Here is a 22987-nt window from a genome sequence, read left to right as displayed (position 1 = left end):
TTTCGGGGTCATATTCATATAAATATGCAATATTGGGGTCTAGTGGAATAGATTTATGTGCTTTACTGTTCAAAACAAACATTATTTGTCTTATACTGCTCACTGCTGCAGCATCTCTGTCTGAAACGCTATGTTTGGGCTTATGTCCGGCCTCCCCAGCAGCCCAGTCTGCTCTGATTGGTCATCTTGGTCAGTCTGCTCTGATTGGTGCAACGCTTAGAGCGTGAATCGGAAACGTCAGGCCCCTTAACTTATCTGACTTTACCTCCGGAGGCTGCCTCAAAACAACAACAGAGGCTAAAGCTAAAGCAAACGATGCCGACTGTTGGCCTTTTTTTTTTTTTTTTTTAAATTTGAGCGAAGAAACACGAGCAGACAGACTCCGAAGCCACTTCAAAACAAACACTGTAGCTGGACGTTTCTTGTCAGTGGTAAGTTTTTATTTTGTAGCCGTCTTATATTTCAGCTGTAACATGATAACTGTAACTTATCTGACGTTATGGGAATAACTGTATGTCTGTCCTCTGAATGAAGTTAAAAACGTCTGCTGCACAGTACAAAAGGTTTCTAACAATATAGTCAGTTACTACATAACGTGGAAACACCAACCGCAGCACTCAGCTGTTATATGACGTGGTGTGAAGAATAACTCCTTTTTAATCTAAGCAGCAAAGTTATTATAAATTCTGCTTCTAACACACTCCCCATTAACACCACACAAGTTTTAACCTGTGAATTCATTAATTTTACCACAGCAGATTGAGATGACAGATTTCTGTATTATACAAAAACAAATGAATAGAAATAACTGGTAACATTCAGATGTCTTAGCTGTCGTGTTTACTGAGACCATTCTACTAAAATGTAGCTGCATTTTATAATCATCTTCACCTTGTGTTTGTAATCTACAATATGTACAATGTACTAATGTATCACAGTTTCTCCACATCATTTATATGAAATTAAAGTTTCAAAGTAAAACACATGTTGCTTCCTGGATCAGTATTTGTTTTATGCAGTGATGTTGGCTCCTGAGTCTATATTTGCTTACTTATTAAACAGTATGCCTTATGTCTTTTTTACTTTTTACTTTAATTACCTTTAATTTTGGGGTAATGGATCAGGTTCCAGTTCATCCTACATGTTTGATACACCATCCAGTCCTGGAGCCTGACTGTTTGAATCTGAACACCCCATAGAACATCCACAACATTTACAGGTATGACTATGGACCCTTATGGCACGGAACTGAAGAAGAGTATGTTTTTATGACATGTAATGAAATACAACTGTGTAAACTCAATTCTGAACACTACAGTTTCATTATACCAAAAAACCCACTTATAAAGAAATGACAAATAAGTCTTTTGTCAAAAGAACTTTATTTTTAGCAAATGTAAAAAGGAAAAACTACAAAAAACATACTAAATAATATACAATAGATAGACATATAAATATAAACACAGTAGCATTTTATCTGCAACACTAATAGTGTCCAATTCTTTCCATTCAGGCGTCCACCCCGTCCTGTGTTGTATTACCAATACGCCACAAGTTTCCGGTTCCGGCTGGTCACTGCGTTGGTCCTTGTGCTGCCCCTTGGCTGAAGTGAGAGATGTGTAAGGCAACCACTTCCTCCTTTTATGGTCTCTCATACAGGGGTGTCGGGTCATTTTGGGATGGGGATTCTGAGGAAGACGAGCCTCATCAGGTCATATACATTCTGTAAAATATTGAATTCAAATTACACACATATATATATATACACACACATTTATATATATATATATATATATATATATATATATATACACACACACATATACACACACACATATATACATATACATATATATATATATATATATATACACACATATATATATATATATATATATATATATATATATATATATATATATACATACACACACTGATTACTTTTTAGAAAATATATAATAGGATAACTGAATATTTTGAACTAAATGTTTCCAGAGCAGCAACAGTAATTTTTAAAACAGCAACATTACTACATAAATAATATTCCTGACATCACAATACTGAGAAGTTTAGTTTTTATCAGTCACTGTAAGTCAGTCCTGCTGTCCCCTGTCCTCTGCCCTGCTTCCTCTCTGCTGATGTGTCTCACTGTGTGCAGGTAACATTAGTGCTGGTAGAGAGAGGGCTGTTTGTCTCAGCCAGCAGCTAAGTTTAAAAGTATCTGCCCAGTTTTACGGTAAGTGTCAAACTAAGTTAGGCTACATACAGATGGCTGTCATTTTAGCTCATCAGTAACAATTCACTATTAGCTGAACTAGTGTGCTGTCTAAATCAGCGTGTAAGACATAACCATACCCATCCATAGTCAACATCTAAATGCTAAACAGTGTTGTCCCCTCCCTGTAAAATCAGCAGACCACACATACGTACCATTCAAACACATGTAGAGACAGACACACACACACACAAATACCTCCTGAGCTCTTCAACTCAGACTAACTACAATGTTTAGTAACGATATAGTGAACGGCCTCCATGTAACAGAGCTCAAAGTAATAAAAACATGGGTGTACATTTTCCATGAAACGTTTGATAAAAGCCGATTCACAATCAAACTCCGAGTACAGCCACACATTTTGACAGATAAACGCAGATCTGATTGCTGCCTGTCAGCTAAGCGCTCGAGCTAGCGGCAGTTAGCTGCTCAGATCAGGCATCACAGATATACATGTTGAAACTTTTGTGAATATGGACATGCTGCACAATGTTAGCTCTGTCAGACTCTCCACAATTTATTTGTTAAATTCATGTGAGACTAGCAGTGTGACTTTCTCTGCGCCGCATAGCAAAAGCGTTTCAAGCGTTTGCTTAGCCGGTTAGCCGAGACCTACAGCAAAAGGGAGAAATAGGTCCTCCGCAAAGCCGATTCACAATCAAACTCCGAGGGCAGCCACACATTTTGACAGATAAATGCAGCTTTTACTTTCACCCCAGGTCTGACTGTTGCATGTCTGCTAATCGCTCAAGCTAGCAGCAGTAGCTGCTTAGCTAGCGGCAATATGGACATGCTGCACATCTTAGCTCTGTTAGATACTCCAGAGGTCTACAGCTAAGCACTGGGTGTACAGCCTAACGTTAGCTCCTACAGCCATGTACTCCACACTTCAACACACTTTAGCAGCTTCCTTGTTTGTTTTTACACAACAAATTCACAACTCATAGAGCATACTTACAGGTTGAGATCCCGAATCTTCAGATTTGTCCAACAAAGGGAAAATCCAGAAGTGAAGTGTTGCCAGTTTGTGAAGCAGTCCTCAGGAAAATACAGGGAACACAAATTCCAAGTTGTATTGTGGAGGAATTGTATCAAAAATAAACTCCAACCACGTCCTCTTTGTTCCTTTGTCCTTTGGCAGTCCAAACCAGGGCCATTTCTGGTCACAATGAAGAAAGCAGCATCTCCTAGACATGGCGTCTCCTCAGGTTCAAACTCTGCAGCCTCTCTCCTCCACCTCAGCTCGGAGTAGGTGTTTGGGGGTGCGGCTCAGGCGGGCACTGTGTGCCATGAACACTATTAGGTAACTAGTCACAGAAGTAGAAGTGAGAACAGCTGGAAATTCAAAACGAGCTGTTTCAGCGCAGGTCACGTGATGTGTGTCTGTGGGGAGAGAGAGCTCCCTGTAGCCTGGACTTTTTTTTTTTAACTTAGCAGACCTTATAGAGGCAGAAAAATGCTATATAACACAATAATAAGAGGGAAAACCCCAAAAAGCATAATAGGTCTCCTGTAAAACTTACCGGTGGTCATGTGATCTGCAGGCAGTGACTCCTCAGTGGCAGAGAGAGGAGCAGAGGACAGGAGGACTGATACTGACTGATGTCTGTGTTCTTTATTCTTTCTAAAATTCACTCAATATTGTGATGTCAGGAAAAAACACTTGAATGAAAGCTCATAATAATAAGCTCTAAATCCAAAACAACGCCTGACAAAGTGTTGTGAAATAGATGCGTCGAAAGGTTAAACTAGCTCCAACATTTTAACATTAAAAGAAAAAGAAGAATGTCCAAATCCCAAAACTGAAACCCAATTACCTACCCAACGAATGAATATATTAATAGTCGATACTTGGGTTCAGCAACCATTCACCTGTCTGTCAGACAACCATTAAAAAGCTCCATTTTCAGAGGAGAAAAGGTTGGATAGTATGGAGCGAAGGCCAAAACTGAGAGAACATATTTGTGTTTTCATATTTGTCTTCATTAATGTGGACATGGTCATAGTTGTAACTGCAACTCAGAAGCATAGGTTCATCCTAGCAGGGGTGTCACTGACCAGGATGTAGGTGACAAAAACCACCACACCAAGGGAGGAGACCCATGTGAGTCATTCCATTATCACAACAATGATTGTCAACATGAGAGGCCCTTACAGAAACACTGTATTAGGCTGGGCCACAGTCATATGAGCAACAGTACATTTGTTATGAAGGGATGGTGTCTATTGCTGAGTGATGAAAGCAGATGAGCAAACTGAAAACAGACTGCAGTAGAGCTGTAGTCTCCTGGTCGACTAGTCTATTATTTGGTCGCTATGCTCTCATCCGACCAAATTCTCATTAGTCGAATAATCGCTGTGTTATTTTCATAAGGAGAAAAGTGCTACATCAATAGCTTTCCAGGATTAATCTATTATTTCCTGTGACAGGAGGACAGGCTAAGTTACCTGTGAAAATGGGGGTGTTGTTGACAGAAAGTTGGACTCGCCCACCCTACGCTCAGCATCGCAGTGACGCAGACCACCTGTCAGTTTCTGTGTACCAACACCATTCCCTCAGTGGAAACAAAGCTTGTATTTACTTGTACTTCACAGATAGAAACAATAAATTGTGAAGACAGTAAGGCCTCCACGAAAATAGCATTTTAAGTCGTGTGTGTGATTTATCCTTCAGGGATTTATACTTCGGGATTTATCCTGGCTTCATATAAGCAGAGAAAATCTCCGCTCGTTGCTAGGCTAATTTATACAGTGTAAAATGCCATAGGCTGGTGCTAATAACGTTAGCATGTTGTATTTGCTTGGAAAACGTGTTTAGTATAAGACAGTTGTTTTGTCGGTGAATGTTGTGAGTTGTAATGGAGCCAAATTATGTACCGTTACCTTTGTTACATGTTGCTGTTGTCCCTGGTTTTATATGAGAAGAGGAAAAGATCGCTAGATGCTAGGCTAATTTATACAATGTAAAACGCCATAGACTTGTGCTATTAACGTTAGCATGTTTTATTGGTGGGGGAAATGTGTCCAGATAAAGACAAGTACTTGTCTGTCAGTTCTGCGATTTATAGTAGGGATGCACCGAATATTCGGTAACCGAATATATTCATCCGAATATTGCAAAAGACACACATTCGGTATTTGGTGGAATAAGTGAAAAGCAAGGCCGAATAATAGCGGCGTGTTTTGATAACGCAATCAAATAGCATGCGATGACGGACGGAGTAAAATGTCGGCAGTGTGGCGATATTTTACTCAGTCTGTCACTGCACTGGCATTTGCGACTAAAAATAGTTTTGTGCGAGCAAAATAAATCATTCAGCACGCTGTGCGAGTACAGATTTCAACCAGCAGCAGAAACGAAAGGCGAATCCCGCCGGTTGTGGGTTGAACGGGGGTCACAGACACAGACAGGAATGTTTTCCTGTCAAATACGGCGGCCATAGTACTCCGCAGTGCAAGATAACGGCTTACTGGTGACGGAGAAGTCTGGCTCCAATAATGTCCTCTTCTTGGCGTCATGACTAGCCAAAAGTACTTGGACAGCTCAGCCGTGGCAGCACACAAGTATGTGACATGTCAGAGGAGAAATGAGCCGTTCACATTTCTCTCTTTGTGGCAGGTAACGGTCCACAAACCTCAGCGCATTTTAGGGACTGTTCTTTACTTATGAAGGGACTGTTCTTTACTTGTCAGAGGAGGAGGGTGGCTGGTTGATTTTTATTTTATTTATTTTATTTTGATCCCCCCTATGTTAATCACTTATTGATGCTGCTTTTGAAGTATGAATAAGTCAATAAGTAATTTATTCCATTGAAGTATCATTGATGTATTATAGAAAAGTGATTTATCTTTTTATAAACAGGGTTCAACGCTAAGGTTTTTTTTCACTTGCCCGGTTGGGCAAGTTGGTCAGAGATCTACTTGCCCGAAGTCAGTTTTTACTTGCCCTATAAAAATTGTTTAATTTAAGCGGCTATCAAATAACAAAGACTGCAGTTATTTTTATGTTATGTAATCTTTATTCACACTGTATTTATTAATTAAAACAACATATGTCATGTATTGTAGCTTAATTCCTACACAAAAATGACAGTGTCAGGGCTTAAAGTGAAAAATTTGTCAATCATTCTCTGTCTATAATTTTGCGCCCTACTTGAGCCATGCCCACCTCTATTTATTTTTCACCCCTCTCTCCAGTTCTGCTGTATTAACACCGGGTTTAATATATTTTGCTTCCATCTCTCTGCCCTGCTCTACTCTACTTCAACGCTACTTAGCTCTCTCTCTACTCTACCAGTAGACTACCACATCCACCTGTTGCACAAAACGCACACAGCAGTGTTTCCCCTAGGATGGAGTTGTAGCAGCGGAGGTGAAGCACATGCATGAAAAATAATTTTCACATGCGTGAAACTTTTTTGTATGCTTGCAAAGCACAGCCTGCTGGGATGTTTCTGTGTATCTACTGGCACCAGAAGGGCTCTTTAGGACTAAGTACATATAGTACATGTGTGCACAGTATGAGCAGGTGAAATGTCTGTCTACCTTACATATGAGGTTTCTCAAGATTTAGGAACATATAATTTTATTGAATATAATAAAGTAAAAAGTCACTTGACATGCTGCTGTTTTGTGCTTTGACCTATTTAAGTGTTGGAAGTTGTTATTTACGTGACAACGCCTGAACGTAACACAAGCTCAGCATGAGTGCCATGCTGAGCTGCTGTGCAAGCAGCGTGTTTGTCTGTGCGTAACAGCAGTCTGTTGGTTATTTACACACTGTCCATAACAATAACTTTGTCAGCTGACAAACTGCACCAGGCTCGGGGTCAGGTTTGGTCAGGAAAATGCGGCCCGAGCTGCTCTAGCGTGCTCACCTGTGTGTGTCGCGGAACTCCGCTGTGCGCGATACAGAGAGCAGAGGAGAATTGTTAACGCATGACCATGTAGAGACAGAAATGACACGATGGCATAACACCATAAATAGTATATTGTTATATTATTATATGAAGCATCCATCGCGCAAAATAATATCAATGGGGGCTGTGGGCAGGACATTGTTACACAGCTGTGCCTGTGACTTCAAGCAGAGAGACCGCTGCATCAGAGCAGAAGAGCACGTTTTAAAATACATTTATTTTATCAATTAGTTATTAACTTTTACTATTTTTAGCAACTTGCCCGATCGGGCAAGTGAGTTGTTAGTTTACATGCCCGACCTTGAGTTTTACTTGCCCTGGGCAATCGGGCAATCCTTATTGTTGAGCCCTGATAAATGACAAAAGGCACATCTGCCTCATTTTTGCTGTGGTATCGTGATACTACTCAGAACCGTGATACTTTCACTGGTATCGTACCGTGGGTCCCAATTTTGGTACCGTGACAACACTAATCTGGAGGTGGTTCATCTGCAAAAACTTATGAAAAACTAAACAACGGTACTCGGTATTCGGCCAAGCGTTTAATTTTATTCGGCTTCGGCCACAAATTTTCATTTCGGCGCATCCCTAATTTATAGTGAAGCTAATTTGTGTACTTGTGTTTGAAATTGACACTGTTAAGCCATATTTAATGTGTGTTTTGAATCAACTATATAAATAAAGTTTGATTTGAACTAAACTTTACAGCACTTAACAGTCCTCCACCGCCGACTAGTGTTTTGGAGGTGTAACTGCAGAGTGACACAGACACCACCGCAGAAGTAAAAATAACGTGCAGATTTTTTTCCCCAGGACTAATCGATTAGTTGAAGATTATGTGCGACTTTAGTCGACCAAGATTTTCTTTGGTTGACTACAGCCCTAGACTGCAGTCAGTTACTGCGTGGGAACATTTAGTTCATGTTAAAGCTATAGGCTTTGTAAAGGTTGACTCCACCTTTAATCCTTAAAACCAGCAGGAGCCGCTGGGAAACTCTACGCTAATTTCCCAACCCCACACTTCCTTTCTCTCCTTGAGTCTCCTGCCCTCTCTCCTTAAGGTCCATCACATCCCTGCCTGTACTCCTCAGTCTCCGACATACATGTAAACTTTGGCCTGCCTGCATCCTTCATCACTGCCCTGCCTCCCACCACCTCTCCCAAATAGCACTATTACTTTTCTCCAACAGGGTGCACCCGCCAAGCCTGATGAACACTGCAACTCTCTAGGGACAAACAATTCATGTGACCATGAGGAAACTTTGACAAGACACTTGGAACTCAAGGGGAAATAAAAACTCTTTTTGGACCAAGTTGACTGAAATAAAAGAATGCACTCGGGCTTCAGCAGCAGCCCCTCCCCCTGCCCACCTTTTATTCTTGCAGTGTTGAACAAACGCCCGTTTTACACTGCCAGATCTTCGGCGAAGGTTGGGCCGTTTTGCCGGCAAGCTGCAAGTGTTTAGACCCACAGAGCCAGATTGGTGAGTTGATCCGAGGTGCCCAATTTTCTGCCGTGCAGAGGTAAACATATTGGCGGAACCTTTTTGATTTAAAAAGGAACAAGGCGCCCTTCCGCCACGGGAGGGGCTGTTGATGACCTGTGGGAGGAGCTGTTGATGGTGCCACACGTACGACCCACTGGCGGTGGACTAACAGGAAACAGCTGATAGCAGGAATGAGCAGCTAGTAGCAAGAGGGAAACGCAAACCTGAAAGACACTGTAAAGATGAGCAACTGGGGAGACAAGGAATTGCGCGCCCTACTTGCCCTCGCAAACAAAGAGGCCATTAACCGTCAAATGATGGGAATAGTGAAGGATGGGCCAAGTTATGAGAGAATCGCCGAGGGACTGACCAGTCGTGGCTTCCCTCGGAGCAAAGTGCAAGTATTATATGTATTGTACCTCACTGTTTACATCACATGCTGAGCTACACGTTTTGTTACTTGCTCACGCCCCCCATTGCCCCGAAAAAGGCACATTCTGTATGAAAAAATGGAGGCAGGCGGCATTTCGCTGCACTCCCCGATTTTGTTTTTATACTGCCAATGCTGAATGAAGACTGATTGGGCTTTCCTGCAAATTTGTACAATAAAAAGGGATAAACAGATTGTTTAAAGACAATACTATCCTTCAGACATTCAGCTCTCTTCGTTTTGCAAATTTGCATAACTTTTCCACATGGGCTACCTGTTTCAAAGATGCTTTCTGAGCTGCAGCTCCCTTTAACTTCTGAATGACGTGCATTTAATTTAGCGCTGAAATTCACCCATTTATGGTGTTATCACGGCATTACACAGCTTGAGAGGAGTTTTCCTCACACTGGGTTATTGAGTTTATCTCCTCTAAGACAGCCCATATCACTTTCTGAACAATGGGAACATTTTACAAAGCCTAAGCCTTACCTTGGGCCTGCTGAACAAGGCTCAGAAGTTTAACACTGTTTATGTGGTGTTGAATAACACAGCTTTAGGCTAGTAAAGGCCTGGTGTGCAGCCCTAACTGGTTCAAGTACTGTCCAGACAGAGTTCTTACTAAACCTGCTTGAGCAACGGAGCTCCCCGCTAACTGTCTGGGTAGCTGACAGACTGGAGACATTTTCAAACGCCTGTAGGCGAGAGGGACAACAGTGATGCCATATCAATCTCAAAGGACAGGGCAGTAAGCCTCTCTGGTTCCAGGTGACATCATACAGGCTGCAGGAGTGTGGGCCAGGTCGCAGTGAGATTAGAGGAAGTGATGTAACCATAAGTCTGCTATCCTGACTAAGGAGTCTCACATACAAAGGGTTAACCTGCAATAAAATCTGTGCAGCAAGCCTGTGCCCCCACACACTCAGTGAGTTGCAGAAGAAGAGGATGCTGACGTTGCTGTTTGGCTCTTAAGCCATGTTCAAGGGCCCATCTGGGCCTCATGTCTGGGATCAATTACAGGTTACAACAGAGACCGATGATCCAAGAGAGAGAAAACATGCTTATAATATGATCTCCACAGCTGAATGGAGCTTCATGTTATCTTTGGTCCACTCATCCATGGTGTTCTTCAATCAGGTCCCTATTAGCTTCCAAATAGTGGTCACGAGTCTGCCTGGGTTACACACTGAAAACAAGCATACTGCCGATATATAACAGCTGAGGATTACACAATCAATCACAGAAATCCAGTCACTTTTGAACACTCTGGTTCAGTCAGATGGAATGAGACTGACATAAGAAGGAAGTGAAGGAACCATAGATGTGTTGTGCTCTAGCCAAAATAATCTGCCAAACTTTCCCTACACCTGAGCTGTAATGGAACTGTTGCCTTTCATGTACCCCAAGAAAGGCTGCACCACATACAAGGCCTTTTTAAATAGGAATTATGCAAATTTGCAGGAAAGCCCAATCAGTCTTTTTTCAGCATTGGCAGTATACAAAATCAGGGAGTGCGGCAAAATGCCGCCTGCCTACTTTTGTTTATACAGAATGCACCTTTTTCGGGGCAATGGGAGGCGTGAGCAAGAAACAAAACGTGTAGCTCAGCCTGTGACGCAAACAGTGACATGGGAGGGAAGCCGCAGCCAGTCATTCCTTCAGCGATTCTCTCATAAGTCGGCCCTTTCTTCACCGTTCCCGTCATCTGACAGTTAATGGCCTCTTTGTTTGCGAGGGCAAGGAGGGTGCGCAATTCCTTGTCTCCTCAGTTGCTCATCTTTACAGTGTCTGTCAGGTTTGCGTTTCCTTCTTGCTACTAGCTGCTGGCTAATTCCTGCTATCAGCTGTTTCCTGTTTATCCACCGCCAGTGGGTCGCACATGCAGCGTCATCAACAGCCCCTCCCACAATTCTTCAACAGCCCCTCCTGTTGCGGAAGGCCACCTCGGTCTGTTTGAACAAAAGGGTTCCGCCAATATGACTACCCTATGAAGCGGAAAATTGGGCATCTCGGATCAACTCGCCAATCCGGCTCTGTGTGTCTAAATGATCGCAGCTTGCCGGCAAAACTGAACATTCGCGGAAAATCTGGCGGTGTGAAAGGGGCTACAGACGACTGTCTCATCAATGAACACCCTGCTGGTCATTACAACTCAAGTTTGGTTCAGAGAGGTCCTGTCAACCGTTTTAATGTAAAACAGTAGATGTTGAAGCAAGCAGGGTTTTCAAGCTACAAGGACATAACTGACAGCCTACATTCTCATGAGCTTGACAGACTGGTCCCATTGTTCCAGCAAACAATCATTTTTCACTTTCCAAGTTTGGCAGCAACAAAAGTTGTTGAAAACGTTTATCTTAATTGGCAGACAATGCAAGGGACTTTAAATTATTAAATGCAATGAGGAATCTAAATGTTATGGATTTAGATAGTATTGACAGGGTTGGAAATAAGCACCAGCCACCAGCCAAATGTTGGTAAAATATGCAAGTGGCTGCTATATTTGCTTCACTCACTAGTTATAAAAAAAAACGATGTTATTGTTCGTAACATCAATTTCTTACCTGGGTCAAGTCCTGGTCCGTCAACAGATGCAACTCCCGTGGTTTGAAGCAGTTTTGACATTTACTTTTATTGAAGAAATTCGCCTGAAACTTCCTACAGGGGGTTTCCTTTGCGGCAGACATTATATTTCGCCTCTTTGTTAACTCCCTGGATTTATGTTCCTGGATTACTTTGATACTTTTTGCACGTCTCTTTTATCCCAATTTCGAAAAAGCTCCAGCACTGCACTGCATTTCCAAATAAAAAGACCAGCCTGTAGTTGAATTGTTCGGGGACAAGGCTCAAATCAAACGCTTCTGTTGTCGGTTTAGTTGTATTCCGTGGCTGCTTCCCAATAAAAGATGACCTGCCATCAAGCCAGTCTTGTCGTCACTCAGTCAGTGATAGATGCTTTTGGGTACATGGCCTGCAACCACAAAGCGCAGTCTCGAGAAAGGTAGCTAATATCCTGTTAGCTTGGCACTGGATTTCAAGATCAATAACGTGATGGCGAACGCCATAAAAACATTTGCAGTTATCGCCTTCAAGCTCCGAGGTGATAGTGTCCATTAAGTAATAACAGACTCCCATGTGAAGGTCCCAAACCAACAGAAAGTTTGAAGTCAATCAGCAGGCTACCTTTCCAGTCGCAGCACTCAATCTATGCGAAGTTCATTCGGTGCTCCTTTGCTAGGCTATGGTTAGCCCGGTTAGCTAACTCGCATATAGGCTAGCTAATGAAAACCTCTACCGTCAGTGGCCGGCGTCTTCAACTTGACTTTTAAAAAAGACACAGTCCGAATATCCAAACGGTTCCGATGCTTTCCTCCCGGATCGAGATGCTGCATACAGGGGAAGCACCTCTTGGACAGTCACAGGGGGCAGAACGGGTATATTGGATTTGGTTCCATGACAAGCCTAGTTAGCAGCAAGAGGTTTATTTTCTTCTCTCCCAACCGAGCGAGGAGGGGGAGGAGAAGGGAGGGCACACACACAAGCTCCTGGAATTCTGTGGAGTCTCGCGATGACTGTCACTGTCGCCGCCCACAGAGAGAGCGCTGATATCGTGTGTTTCTCAAAGTCAATAGCCGTTTCTCAATACACAAGTCCAGCAGTTCGGACTTGTGGGCTTGGCAAGTTTGGACTTGGCAAGTCCGCGCGAGAGTCCGGACTTCCCAAGAACGGGAGGACGGGAGGACGGGGCTACACTCATTTCTGCTTTCGGAACAGCAGCGAACTTGATGATGTCACCACCTCCGCTCGCCTTGGCTGTTGTACTGTGTTGTATACATGCATTTAGAATAAAACAATATAAACACAGCCCAGCCCTGCGTCTTGTCATAGCCATTGTAAGAAATTAACGTGTATATGTTTTTAACGTTTCAACATAGCTATATAACTGCCATACAAAAACATATAAATACCCAAAATAGTTTCATAAAATGTCTTATAAAACCTTTTCCCCGCAGCTTGATCATATTTAATCTATAGCCTATCCAATTCCCGCACCTGGCCTCTGATAATAATCAAACGTCAGGTGCGGGGGGAAAGTTTGTGGAGAGTTGGTGGTTAGTGATCGTGAGCACTTGCGAGATGGAAATCAAAAATCAATAACGGACATGGGTCGGAGAAGGCGTCTTGGTGCATGTTATTGCAGCAGGATTGCTGTACCTGCAGGTTGAGGAGGAGGCTGCCCAGCTGAGGAGGCAGATCCGAGAAAGACAGCGGAGAATGAGGCGGAGGATGAGGATGAGACGTGATGAGACGAATGAAATGAATGAATGAAAAGTTTTTTTAAAAAAAGTTAAAAATTACTCATTATGCAGAGTGACCCAATTCCAAGTGTTGGTATCATCATATAGATTCTTAGTTACTGTCCATCACTGCATTTGTCTCATCATTATGCTTTCTGTCTACATTTTTATGGAGACTTGACAGTTTACTTGGTACACCTAGAAAAAACAAAAGCAGTTTAATATTGTATTAAGTCTAACATTTTATTGAAGTGTTGAGTTGTAGATTGTGGTGCTGTTGAACTGTACTGGATTATACTGACAGCAGTTCCTCATTTAGTCTATCCTCACCAATATAAATGGGATCAAACAGGTCAGATGTTATGAGGAAAATTTTATTCAGCCACACTTCAGACATCAGGTATACAATTCATATCAGATAATCAATATTTAAAATAATGTTGAATAAATATTACAATAAATACAATTAATCTTTAAATACAATAAATTAATTACAATAAATTCTGAAATTAAAATCATTATTGAATGGTAAAAACACATAAATAAGCAAAAGAATACATACAAAGAACAATTACATTAACAATGTTACAACATTTAATAATATAATAATATATCTTATATACTGAGACTGAGTATTGCCCATTAGACATTCCCCAAACGAATTACATTTCATACTGAACCACTACAGAGATATCAGTGACGAATTTAAAAGGACTACCCGAGAGAGGCTGCTCTCGGTGGGGCAGCCTGAGCGCTCATACACATATGTTTATTATCTATGAGCGCTGACACCGCTGTCATCGAGCGGACCTCACATTCAAGTGGGCTCTGTATTAATAGCCTACATCGACCACGGGTTTGAAGTTTAAACTACGCATGAAAACACTAAGTTCCATGACAACACAACGGTAACATATCGGTAATTATGGCTTACAATTGTGCGCCTTTCCCTCACTTGCCATTTCTGAAGATTGTTGCAAAGTGCATGCTGGGATACGTGGCTGTCTGAAGTCCACACAAGTCTGCTCCGATGCATCCCCGGTAAAAGGGGCGTGGTGAGAACACATCCGGGCATTTGGACTGAACTTGGCTAGATGTGAACTTTGGCTGCGGTCGGAAAGTCGCTCCTATTGTGTATTCCTAATCACTATTCCTTGACCTCGATGGGAAACGTCATGAGGTCAAGGAAAGATGAGTAGAGCCGTTTCTCAATATGCGTTCTTGTGCGGACTTGTGTTCTTGTGGACTTGTGACACATCAGTCACAGCCCAAGTACTGTTCCAATTCAAAGTTCACATCTAGCCAAGTTCAGTCCAAATGCCCGGATATGTTCTCGCCACACCCCTTTTACCGGTATACCTGATGTCTGAAGTGTGGCTGAATAAAATTTTCCTGACCTGTTTGATCCATTTATATTGGTGAGGACAGATTAAATGAGAAACTGCTGTCAGTATAATCCAGTACAGTTCAATAGCACCACAATCTACAACTCAACACTTCAGTAAAATGTTAGACTTAATAGGCCTACAATATTAAACTGCTTTTGTTTTTTCTAGGTGTACCAAGTAAACTGTCAAGTCTCCATAAAAATGTAGACAGAAAGCATAATGATGAGACAAATGCAGTGATGGACAGTAACTATTTACTCAAGTAGCTACTTAAGTACAAATTTGATGTACTTGTACTTTGGGTATTTCCATTTTGTGCTACTTTATAGTGAGAGGGAAATACTGTACATTCTACTCAAGCTACATTTGATAGCTATAGTTACTTTTAAGATAGTTTGTTTTATATGTTGTAAGTTTCATATTTACAAGTTGATGTGCGTTGTTATACACTGAACAAAAATATAAACACAACACTTTTATTTTTGCTCCCATTTTTCATGAGCTGAACTTAAAGATCTAAAACATTTTCTATATACACAAAAGACCATTTCCCTCAAATATTGTTCACAAATCTATCTAAATCTATGTTAGTGAGCACTTCTCCTTTGCTGAGATAATCCATCCCACCTCACAGGTGTGGCATATCAGGATGCTGATTAGACAGCATGAATATTGCACAGGTGTGCCTTAGGCTGGCCACAATAAAAGGCCACTCTGAAATGTGCAGTTTTGCTTTATTGGGGGGGGGGGGGGGTCAGAAAACCAGTCAGTATCTGGTGTGACCACCATTTGCCTCACGCAGTGCAACACATCTCCTTCGCATAGAGTTGAACAGGTTGTTGATTGTGGTCTGTGGAATGTTGGTCCACTTCAATGGCTGTGCGAAGTTGCTGGATATTGGCAGGAACTGGAACACGTTGTCGTATACGCCGATCCAGAGCATCCTAAACATGCTCAACAGGTGACATGTCCGGTGAGTATGCTGGCCATGCAAGAACTGGGATGTTTTCAGCTTCCAGGAATTGTGTACCGATCCTTGTGTGGCAATGTGGGGTGGTGCTTTTATATTATAAAAGGGGCTGTAACGGAATGACGCCAATTGCAAGCCAGACAACGCCACCTAGGGACTTTCACCCAAGGAGTTTTACCTAGTTCTAAGCAATAAGGCAAACACAGGTTCAAGCACTACAAGATAGAGATGTGGTTCAAAAGCAAATCAAGATTTATTTATTAAGAATTGTATAAGCAAAAATAATACTATTAAACTGGAAGTGTCTGTAGAGGGAAAAGAATGAATTAGTAATGGGCAATGAAGGCAAGTCAAAGTTACGGAAGGATGTATGAAAATTTATTACAATTTATTCTCTTAACAATAACTCTTTTTTGTTTAATTAATGAAAACACTTCCAGAGTAGATGATTAAATCTATCAAAACAGAGAGGGGGGAGTGAGTGGAAGCTAGCAAGGGGGAGGCAAACTACCAAAGGAAGTGTCCCAGGAGTGCACTTACCCACCACTTGTGAACTCACAGCAAACACACGGCAAACAGGTGCAGACTATCGTGTCCCAGTGCCCTTATCACTACAACAGAAAGGTGCTGGGAACCACCCAGGGTGCCTAGCCTCCACCGCTAGCCAACAACCACTGCACTGTAAGGAAAAAAAAAGAAAATGTTACCCAAGAAACGGCTAAAACTGTATTAAACCAGTTGGTTCAGGCTAAAAGGGCAAATTTTAATAACAATTTCAATAGAATTTCATAATTCAAAAGTAATGGCTAACTCAAAGTAAACTAAAGATGAGCAACCTGGAACAAAACAGAACCTAACAAAACAGACAAAACACTCATCTAAAACAAAACAGCAGCTGATTTTGTCTGAGCAGGTACTACAATTACCCTGATGTCCTCCAATCAGTTTGGAACAATTCACCACTACAAAAGATGCAAATACAATGTTAACACATTTTGTGGTTTGTGGAAGTTAAACATTGTTTAAAAAGTTAACAAACCTCAAATCAATTTCAATGGACACCAAGACGACCAGGCCATCCATGCAAAACAGGCAGTAAACTATTTAACACAAACACAATGTAGCTTCTGTTAAAATAAAGGTCACTACTCAAAGTAAAACAGGCTAAAACGACCTCCAGGCCACATTACCCACCTCAGAGACATGACCATTTGGCAGCCACCAGGCACAGACAAGGAGAAAGGCAGCCTTCATGCCACAGGTGTCTTAAATAGGCTCTGCCAATTTAGGGGGGTTAGGAAAGGGGAGGAGTTGACCTACTATTTTCAAATTTTTCAAAATTCAAAATGCCATCATTCAAAATGCCATCAATAAAATGCACCTGTGTTCGTTGTCCATAACATACACCTGCCCATACCATAACCCCACCGCCACCATGGGCCACTCGATCCACAACATTGACATCAGCAAACCACTCACCCACACGATGCCACACACGCTGTCTGCCATCTGCCCTGAACAGTGAAAACCAGGATTCATCCGTGAAGAGAACACCTCTCCAACGTGCCAGACGCCATCAAATGTGAGCATTGGCCCACTCAAGTCGGTTACGATGACAAACTGCAGTCAGGTCGAGACCCCGATGAGGACGATGAGCATGCAGATGAGCTTCCCTGAGACGGTTTCTGACAGTTTGTGCAGGAATTCTTTGGTTATGCAAACCCATTGTTGCAGCAGCTGTCCGGGTGGCTGGTCTCAGACGATCTTGGAGGTGAACATGTGTGTGGAGGTCCTGGGCTGGTGTGGTTACACGTGGTCTGCGGTTGTGAGGCCGGTTGGATGTACTGCCAAATTGTCTGGAACGCCTTTGGAGATGGCTTATGGTAGAGAAATGAACATTCAATTCACGGGCAACAGCTCTGGTGGACATTCCTGCAGTCAGCATGCCAATTGCACGCTCCCTCAAAACTTGCGACATCTGTGGCATTGTGCTGTGTGATAAACCTGAACATTTTAGAGTGGCCTTTTATTGTGGCCAGCCTAAGACACACCTGTGCAATAATCATGCTGTCTAATCAGCATCTTGATATGCCACACCTGTGAGGTGGGATGGATTATCTCAGCAAAAGAGAAGTGCTCACTAACACAGATTTAGACAGATTATTGAACAATATTGGAGGGAAATGGTCTTTTGTGTGTATAGAAAATGTTTTAGAACTTTGAGTTCAGCTCATGAAAAATGGGAGCAAAAACAAAAGTGTTGCGTTTATATTTTTGTTCAGTGTACGTTAGACTAGTACACCAGTGAAAGGTGTTAAAATTTAGTTCTACCATGACAACATTTAAATGCTGCTTACATGTAGCCTACTTTGATCAATTAATAGGCTACTCAATACATATTCATGTATATGATGATAACAACACTTGAAATTGGGTCGCTCTGCATAATGAGTACTTTTAACTTTTCATTCATTCATTTCATTTGTCTCATCCTCATCCTCTGCCTCATTCTCCGCCTCATTCTCCGCTGTCTTTCTCGGATCTGCCTCCTCAGCTGGGCAGCCTCCTCCTCAGCCTGCAGGTACAGAAATCCTGCTGCAATAACTGCACCAAGACGCCTTCTCAGATCCATGTCCGTTATCGATTTTTGATTTCCATCTCGCCAATGCTCAATAATAACCACCAACTCTCCACAAACTTTCCCCCCGCACCTGACTTTTGATTATTATCAGAGGCCAGGTGCGGGAATTGGATAGGCTATAGATTAAATATGATCAAGCTGCGGGGAAAAGGTTTTATAAGACATTTTATGAAACTATTTTGGGTATTTATATGTTTTTGTATGGCAGTTATATATCTTGAAACGTTAAAAACATATACATATTAATTTCTTACAATGGCTATGAAAAGATGCAGGGCTGGGCTGTGTTTCATTCATTCATTCATCTTCTAACCGCTTCATCCTCTTGAGGGTCACGGGGGGGCTGGAGCCTATCCCAGCTGACATCGGGCGAGAGGCAGGGTACACCCTGGACAGGTCGCCAGACTATCGCAGGGCTGACACATAGAGACAGACAACCATTCACACTCACATTCACACCTATGGACAATTTAGAGTTATCAGTTAACCTAGCCCCCAGTCTGCATGTCTTTGGACTGTGGGAGGAAGCCGGAGTGCCCGGAGAGAACCCACGCTGACACGGGGAGAACATGCAAACTCCGCACAGAAGGGCTCCCACGCCCGGCAACTGGCAACCCTCTTGCTGTGAGGCGAGAGTGCTAACCACCACACCACCGTGCCGCCCTGGGCTGTGTTTATATGGTTTTATTCTAAATGCATGTATACAACACAGTACAACAGCCAAGGCGAGCGGAGGTGGTGACATCAAGTTCGCTGCTGTTCCAAAAGCAGAAATGAGTGTATTCCCGTCCTCCCGTTCTTGGGAAGTCCAGACTCTCCCGCGTACTTGTCAAGTCCGAACTTGCCAAGTCCACAAGTCCGAACTGCTGAACTTGTGTATTGAGAAACGGCTTAGGAGAATTAATAAGGACTTAGGAAAAGAGAACCGCGGACCTGAGAGAATCCGACCGCACTTACACTGGGCTACGTCATCATGCGACGGCAGATGTCAATGACGTAGGTCGACCGTGGTCAAACTACAGTTTACCGAAGATGGACTACAAAAAGCGCATCTCAGATACTCCGCCCCGTGCCTACTTACCACGTTGCTTCATGCAGGCTATATAAATGTGGACAGCACAGTGAAAAATATGACTTAATTATCAAAGTCTGAATTGAATTAAAAAAGATAGATAGGCAGTCACAAAACTGAAATGCTGAAAATGGTTGCTCACATACACCCTCCTGAATCATTGTGATTATTTATGACAAATGTTCAAGTGTATGCAAGAGAGGCAAATATGTTAGGCTTACAAATCTACTACTGTACATATCATTCTTAAGTTGCAAACATGTTGAATTAAAAACATCATCTAAATAAAAACGTTTCATATCCCTTTTTCTTGAAAGACAAACTTCTGTGTTAATATGCCAATCAATCATCATCTGTCATTTGCTTACAATAGTTTAAAAACGACCACAAAACTCAGTAAACACCTTGAAATGTTGACATGATTGTGCCTTGAAGTCATTATGGTTGATACAGACTGTGGATATGTAATGTGACAGTTGATTCCCCAAAGATATTAGGCTACTATCAGGCTATCAGGTACTTCAATGCACATCATGCAAGGGCCCGGGTTGTCAACGAGAGGGCCTTTGGAATGATGAAGGCAAAGTGGAGAAGCATCTTCTTTAAGGCCCTGGAGGTGGATCACTATGGAGTTAGATTTGTCTCATTAATACCTGTAAATGCACAGAGGGTAATCTACAAATATTTCTTGATCTGCACACGTTTCATAATTATGTGTGTGAACAGATCGACAATCTGTGTGTAAATGTGTAATCTGTAAATATAAAACACATTCCACAAATACAAAAAATATCTGTGAATACAATAAATTAATTTGCAAATAAATGAAAAGCATTTGTGAATATCTTCCGAACATTTACAACTTTCGAACAGGCATTTGTGAACTCAGTTTTTATTTGTGAATTGAAAAAACATTTGTGGATCTCAGTTCTACGCATGTGGATTTGCTTTTTACACACACAGATTTTTGAGACAAACTTTCCGCCGGTCTGAACAAAAATGCACTCGTATCACTCGGCTATCTTCGGATAGCAAGTGATCACCCAGCTGATGATGTCATTTCCGCATGTGAAAGTAAGAGCACGCAGTCTTTCTATGAGCTGTTTTTTGTTGTTGTTTTTTTTTTAATAATAATCAGCGATAAGTAACGTGCATTCATTGTTTTATGTTAATGTCATGCAGTGAGTACTAGTGTGTGTTTATTTGTTCTGTGTCGGCTATCTGGCACACACTTTTGTATACATTTCTGTTTGAGTATGAAAGGCACGGTGGCTTGGTTGCTTCTTCAGTTGGCAGTTAACTCATCCTTTATATTTTTCATTTATTCTTTCGAGTAGGATTAAAGTCACAAAGCACTTCACATCTTATTATTAGTGTACTCTTTATTTGATGACAGTTTCTCTAGATGGCATTGCTCTGGCCTCTAGCACTACCGTAAGAAACCTCGGAGTAACATTTGATCAAGATTAAGTCTTTTAATTGTCATTTAAAACAAACCTCACAGACTGCATTTTTTCATCTGCATAATATTGCGAAAATTAGGCCTATCCTGACCCAAAAAGATGCAGAAAAATTGGTCCATGCTTTTGTTACCTCAAAGCTGGATTACTGTAACTCTCTATTATCAGGTAGCTCTAGTAAGTCCTTAAAAACTCTCCAGCTAATTCAGAATGCAGCAGCACGTGTACTAACAGGAACTAAGAAACAAGATCATATTTCTCCTGTTTTACCTTCTCTGCACTGGCTCCCTGTAAAATCCAGAATTGAATTTAAAATCCTACTGTTAACTTATAAAGCTCTAAATGGTCAAGCTCCGTCATATCTTAGAGAGCTCATAGTGCCATATTATCCCACCAGAACACTGCGCTCTGAGAACACAGGGTTACTCGTGGTCCCTAAAGTCTCCAAAAGTAGATCAGGAGCCAGAGCCTTCAGCTATCAGGCTCCTCTCCTGTGGAATCATCTTCCTGTCACGGTCGGGAGGCAGACACCGTCTCCACATTTAAGACTAGACTTAAGACTTTCCTCTTTGATAAATCTTATAGTTAGGGCTGGCTCAGGCTTGCCTTGTACCAGCCCCTAGTTAGGCTGACTTAGACCTAGTCTGCCGGAGGACCCCCTATAATACACCGGGCACCTTCTCTCCTTCTCTATCTCGTATCCTATTACTGCATCTTGCTTACTCGGCCATTCTGGATGTCACTAACTCGGCTTCTTCGCCGGAGCCTTTGTGCTCCACTGTCTCTCAGGTTAACTCATATTGTAGCGGTGCCTGGATAGCGTGGCATGTGTGGTTGTGCTGCTGCCGTGGTCCTGCCAGATGCCTCCTGCTGCTGCTGTCACCATTAGTCATACTTCTACTGTTATTATACACATATGATTATTGTCACATATGTATACTGTCAGATATTAATGTATACTTTCAACATATTGTACCACAGTAGCCAGAACTATAATTACAATATTATTACTTTCATTAATGTTGTTATAAGCTACTGTCATTACCGTCTGTCCTGCGTTTCTCTCTCTCTCTCTCTCTCTCTCTCGCACTCTCTCTCTCGCTCTCTCTCTCTCTTTCTCTTTCTGTCTCATTGTGTCATACGGATTAGTGTTAATTTATCATGCTGATCTGTTCTGTACGACATCTATTGCACGTCTGTCCATCCCGGAAGAGAGATCCCTCCTCAGTTGCTCTTCCTGAGGTTTCTACCGTTTTTTTCCCCCGTTAAAGGGTTTTTTTTGGGGGAGTTTTTCCTTATCCGCTGTGAGGGTCCTAAGGACAGAGGGATGTCGTATGCTGTAAAGCCCCGTGAGGCAAATTGTGATTTGTGATATTGGGCTTTATAAATAAAATTGATTGATTGATTGAATTGATTGATTGATTGACATTTACACACAGATTGTCGATCTGTTCACACACATAATTATGAAATGTGTGCAGATCAAGAAATATTTGTAGATCACCCTCTATGCATTTACAGGTATTAATGAGACAAATCTAACGCCATACATCACACCTTTGCCCCCAAGGTGGTCGCAGTGTGTGCTGTCCTCCACAATATCTGCATCACTGCTGGGGATGTCCTGGAGCCAGCTGAAGAGGAGAATCCTGTGCCACAGCCTGTGCAGAATGATGAGCATGGAGGCCAGCACCTAAAAGACAGGCTGCCAGCCCAAGTGTCAGCCCCAAATCAGTGTCCCTCACCCCTGCGTGAACATGACTACTCTATTTTGTGAATAGCCATTTGGCTTTTGTGTTTACGTTTCTCGTTTTGTGAAAAAATGACTTTTGTGTTTACATTTTGTGAATAAATGGCTTTTGTGTTTACATTTACATTTTGTTATCTGTCAGTAATTTAATACATTGTCTTAACATTTTGGTTTGCACACTAACAGATAGGAACCTGCCTTTTTTCACACAGTGTTTGTCATATTATAGTAGATCTTTCTGTGACTTTATCAGGTACACCTGTGCAAACCAATACAACTCTGCCATAGTCTATTTTTTTTCTT

General features: G+C 41.9%; 1 protein-coding gene and 1 long non-coding RNA gene across 4 annotated transcripts in view; one reads left to right on the top strand and one right to left on the bottom strand.

The window, feature by feature from the left end:
* The window catches only part of mpripb (myosin phosphatase Rho interacting protein b), a 163964-nt gene extending 151325 nt beyond the window's left edge, over positions 1 to 12639 (bottom strand). For 2 of the 3 annotated variants that reach the window (XM_033611705.2, XM_033611706.2), the window contains exon 1: positions 11670 to 12633. In XM_033611705.2, the coding sequence (XP_033467596.1) occupies positions 11670 to 11792 (123 nt within the window). In that variant the 5' untranslated portion in view covers positions 11793 to 12633. Of the gene's footprint in view, positions 1 to 11669 lie in introns of all 3 variants that reach the window. The other variant, XM_033611704.2, reaches the window with a different exon arrangement.
* The window catches only part of LOC144459399 (uncharacterized), a 67737-nt gene extending 44929 nt beyond the window's left edge, over positions 1 to 22808 (top strand). Inside the window, exons 2-4 of the long non-coding RNA XR_013488377.1 lie at positions 1125 to 1219; positions 1514 to 1619; positions 22505 to 22808. This is a non-coding gene — a long non-coding RNA (uncharacterized LOC144459399). The remainder of the gene's footprint in view (positions 1 to 1124; positions 1220 to 1513; positions 1620 to 22504) is intronic.
* Positions 22809 to 22987: the final 179 nt, after the last annotated feature.

This window comes from Epinephelus lanceolatus, chromosome 21, assembly GCF_041903045.1.
Source record: "Epinephelus lanceolatus isolate andai-2023 chromosome 21, ASM4190304v1, whole genome shotgun sequence".
In the NCBI taxonomy this organism is placed as follows: Eukaryota; Metazoa; Chordata; class Actinopteri; order Perciformes; family Serranidae; genus Epinephelus; species Epinephelus lanceolatus.
The sequence above is the reverse complement of the archived record's forward strand: the minus strand, read 5'-3'. Positions and strand labels throughout refer to the sequence as shown.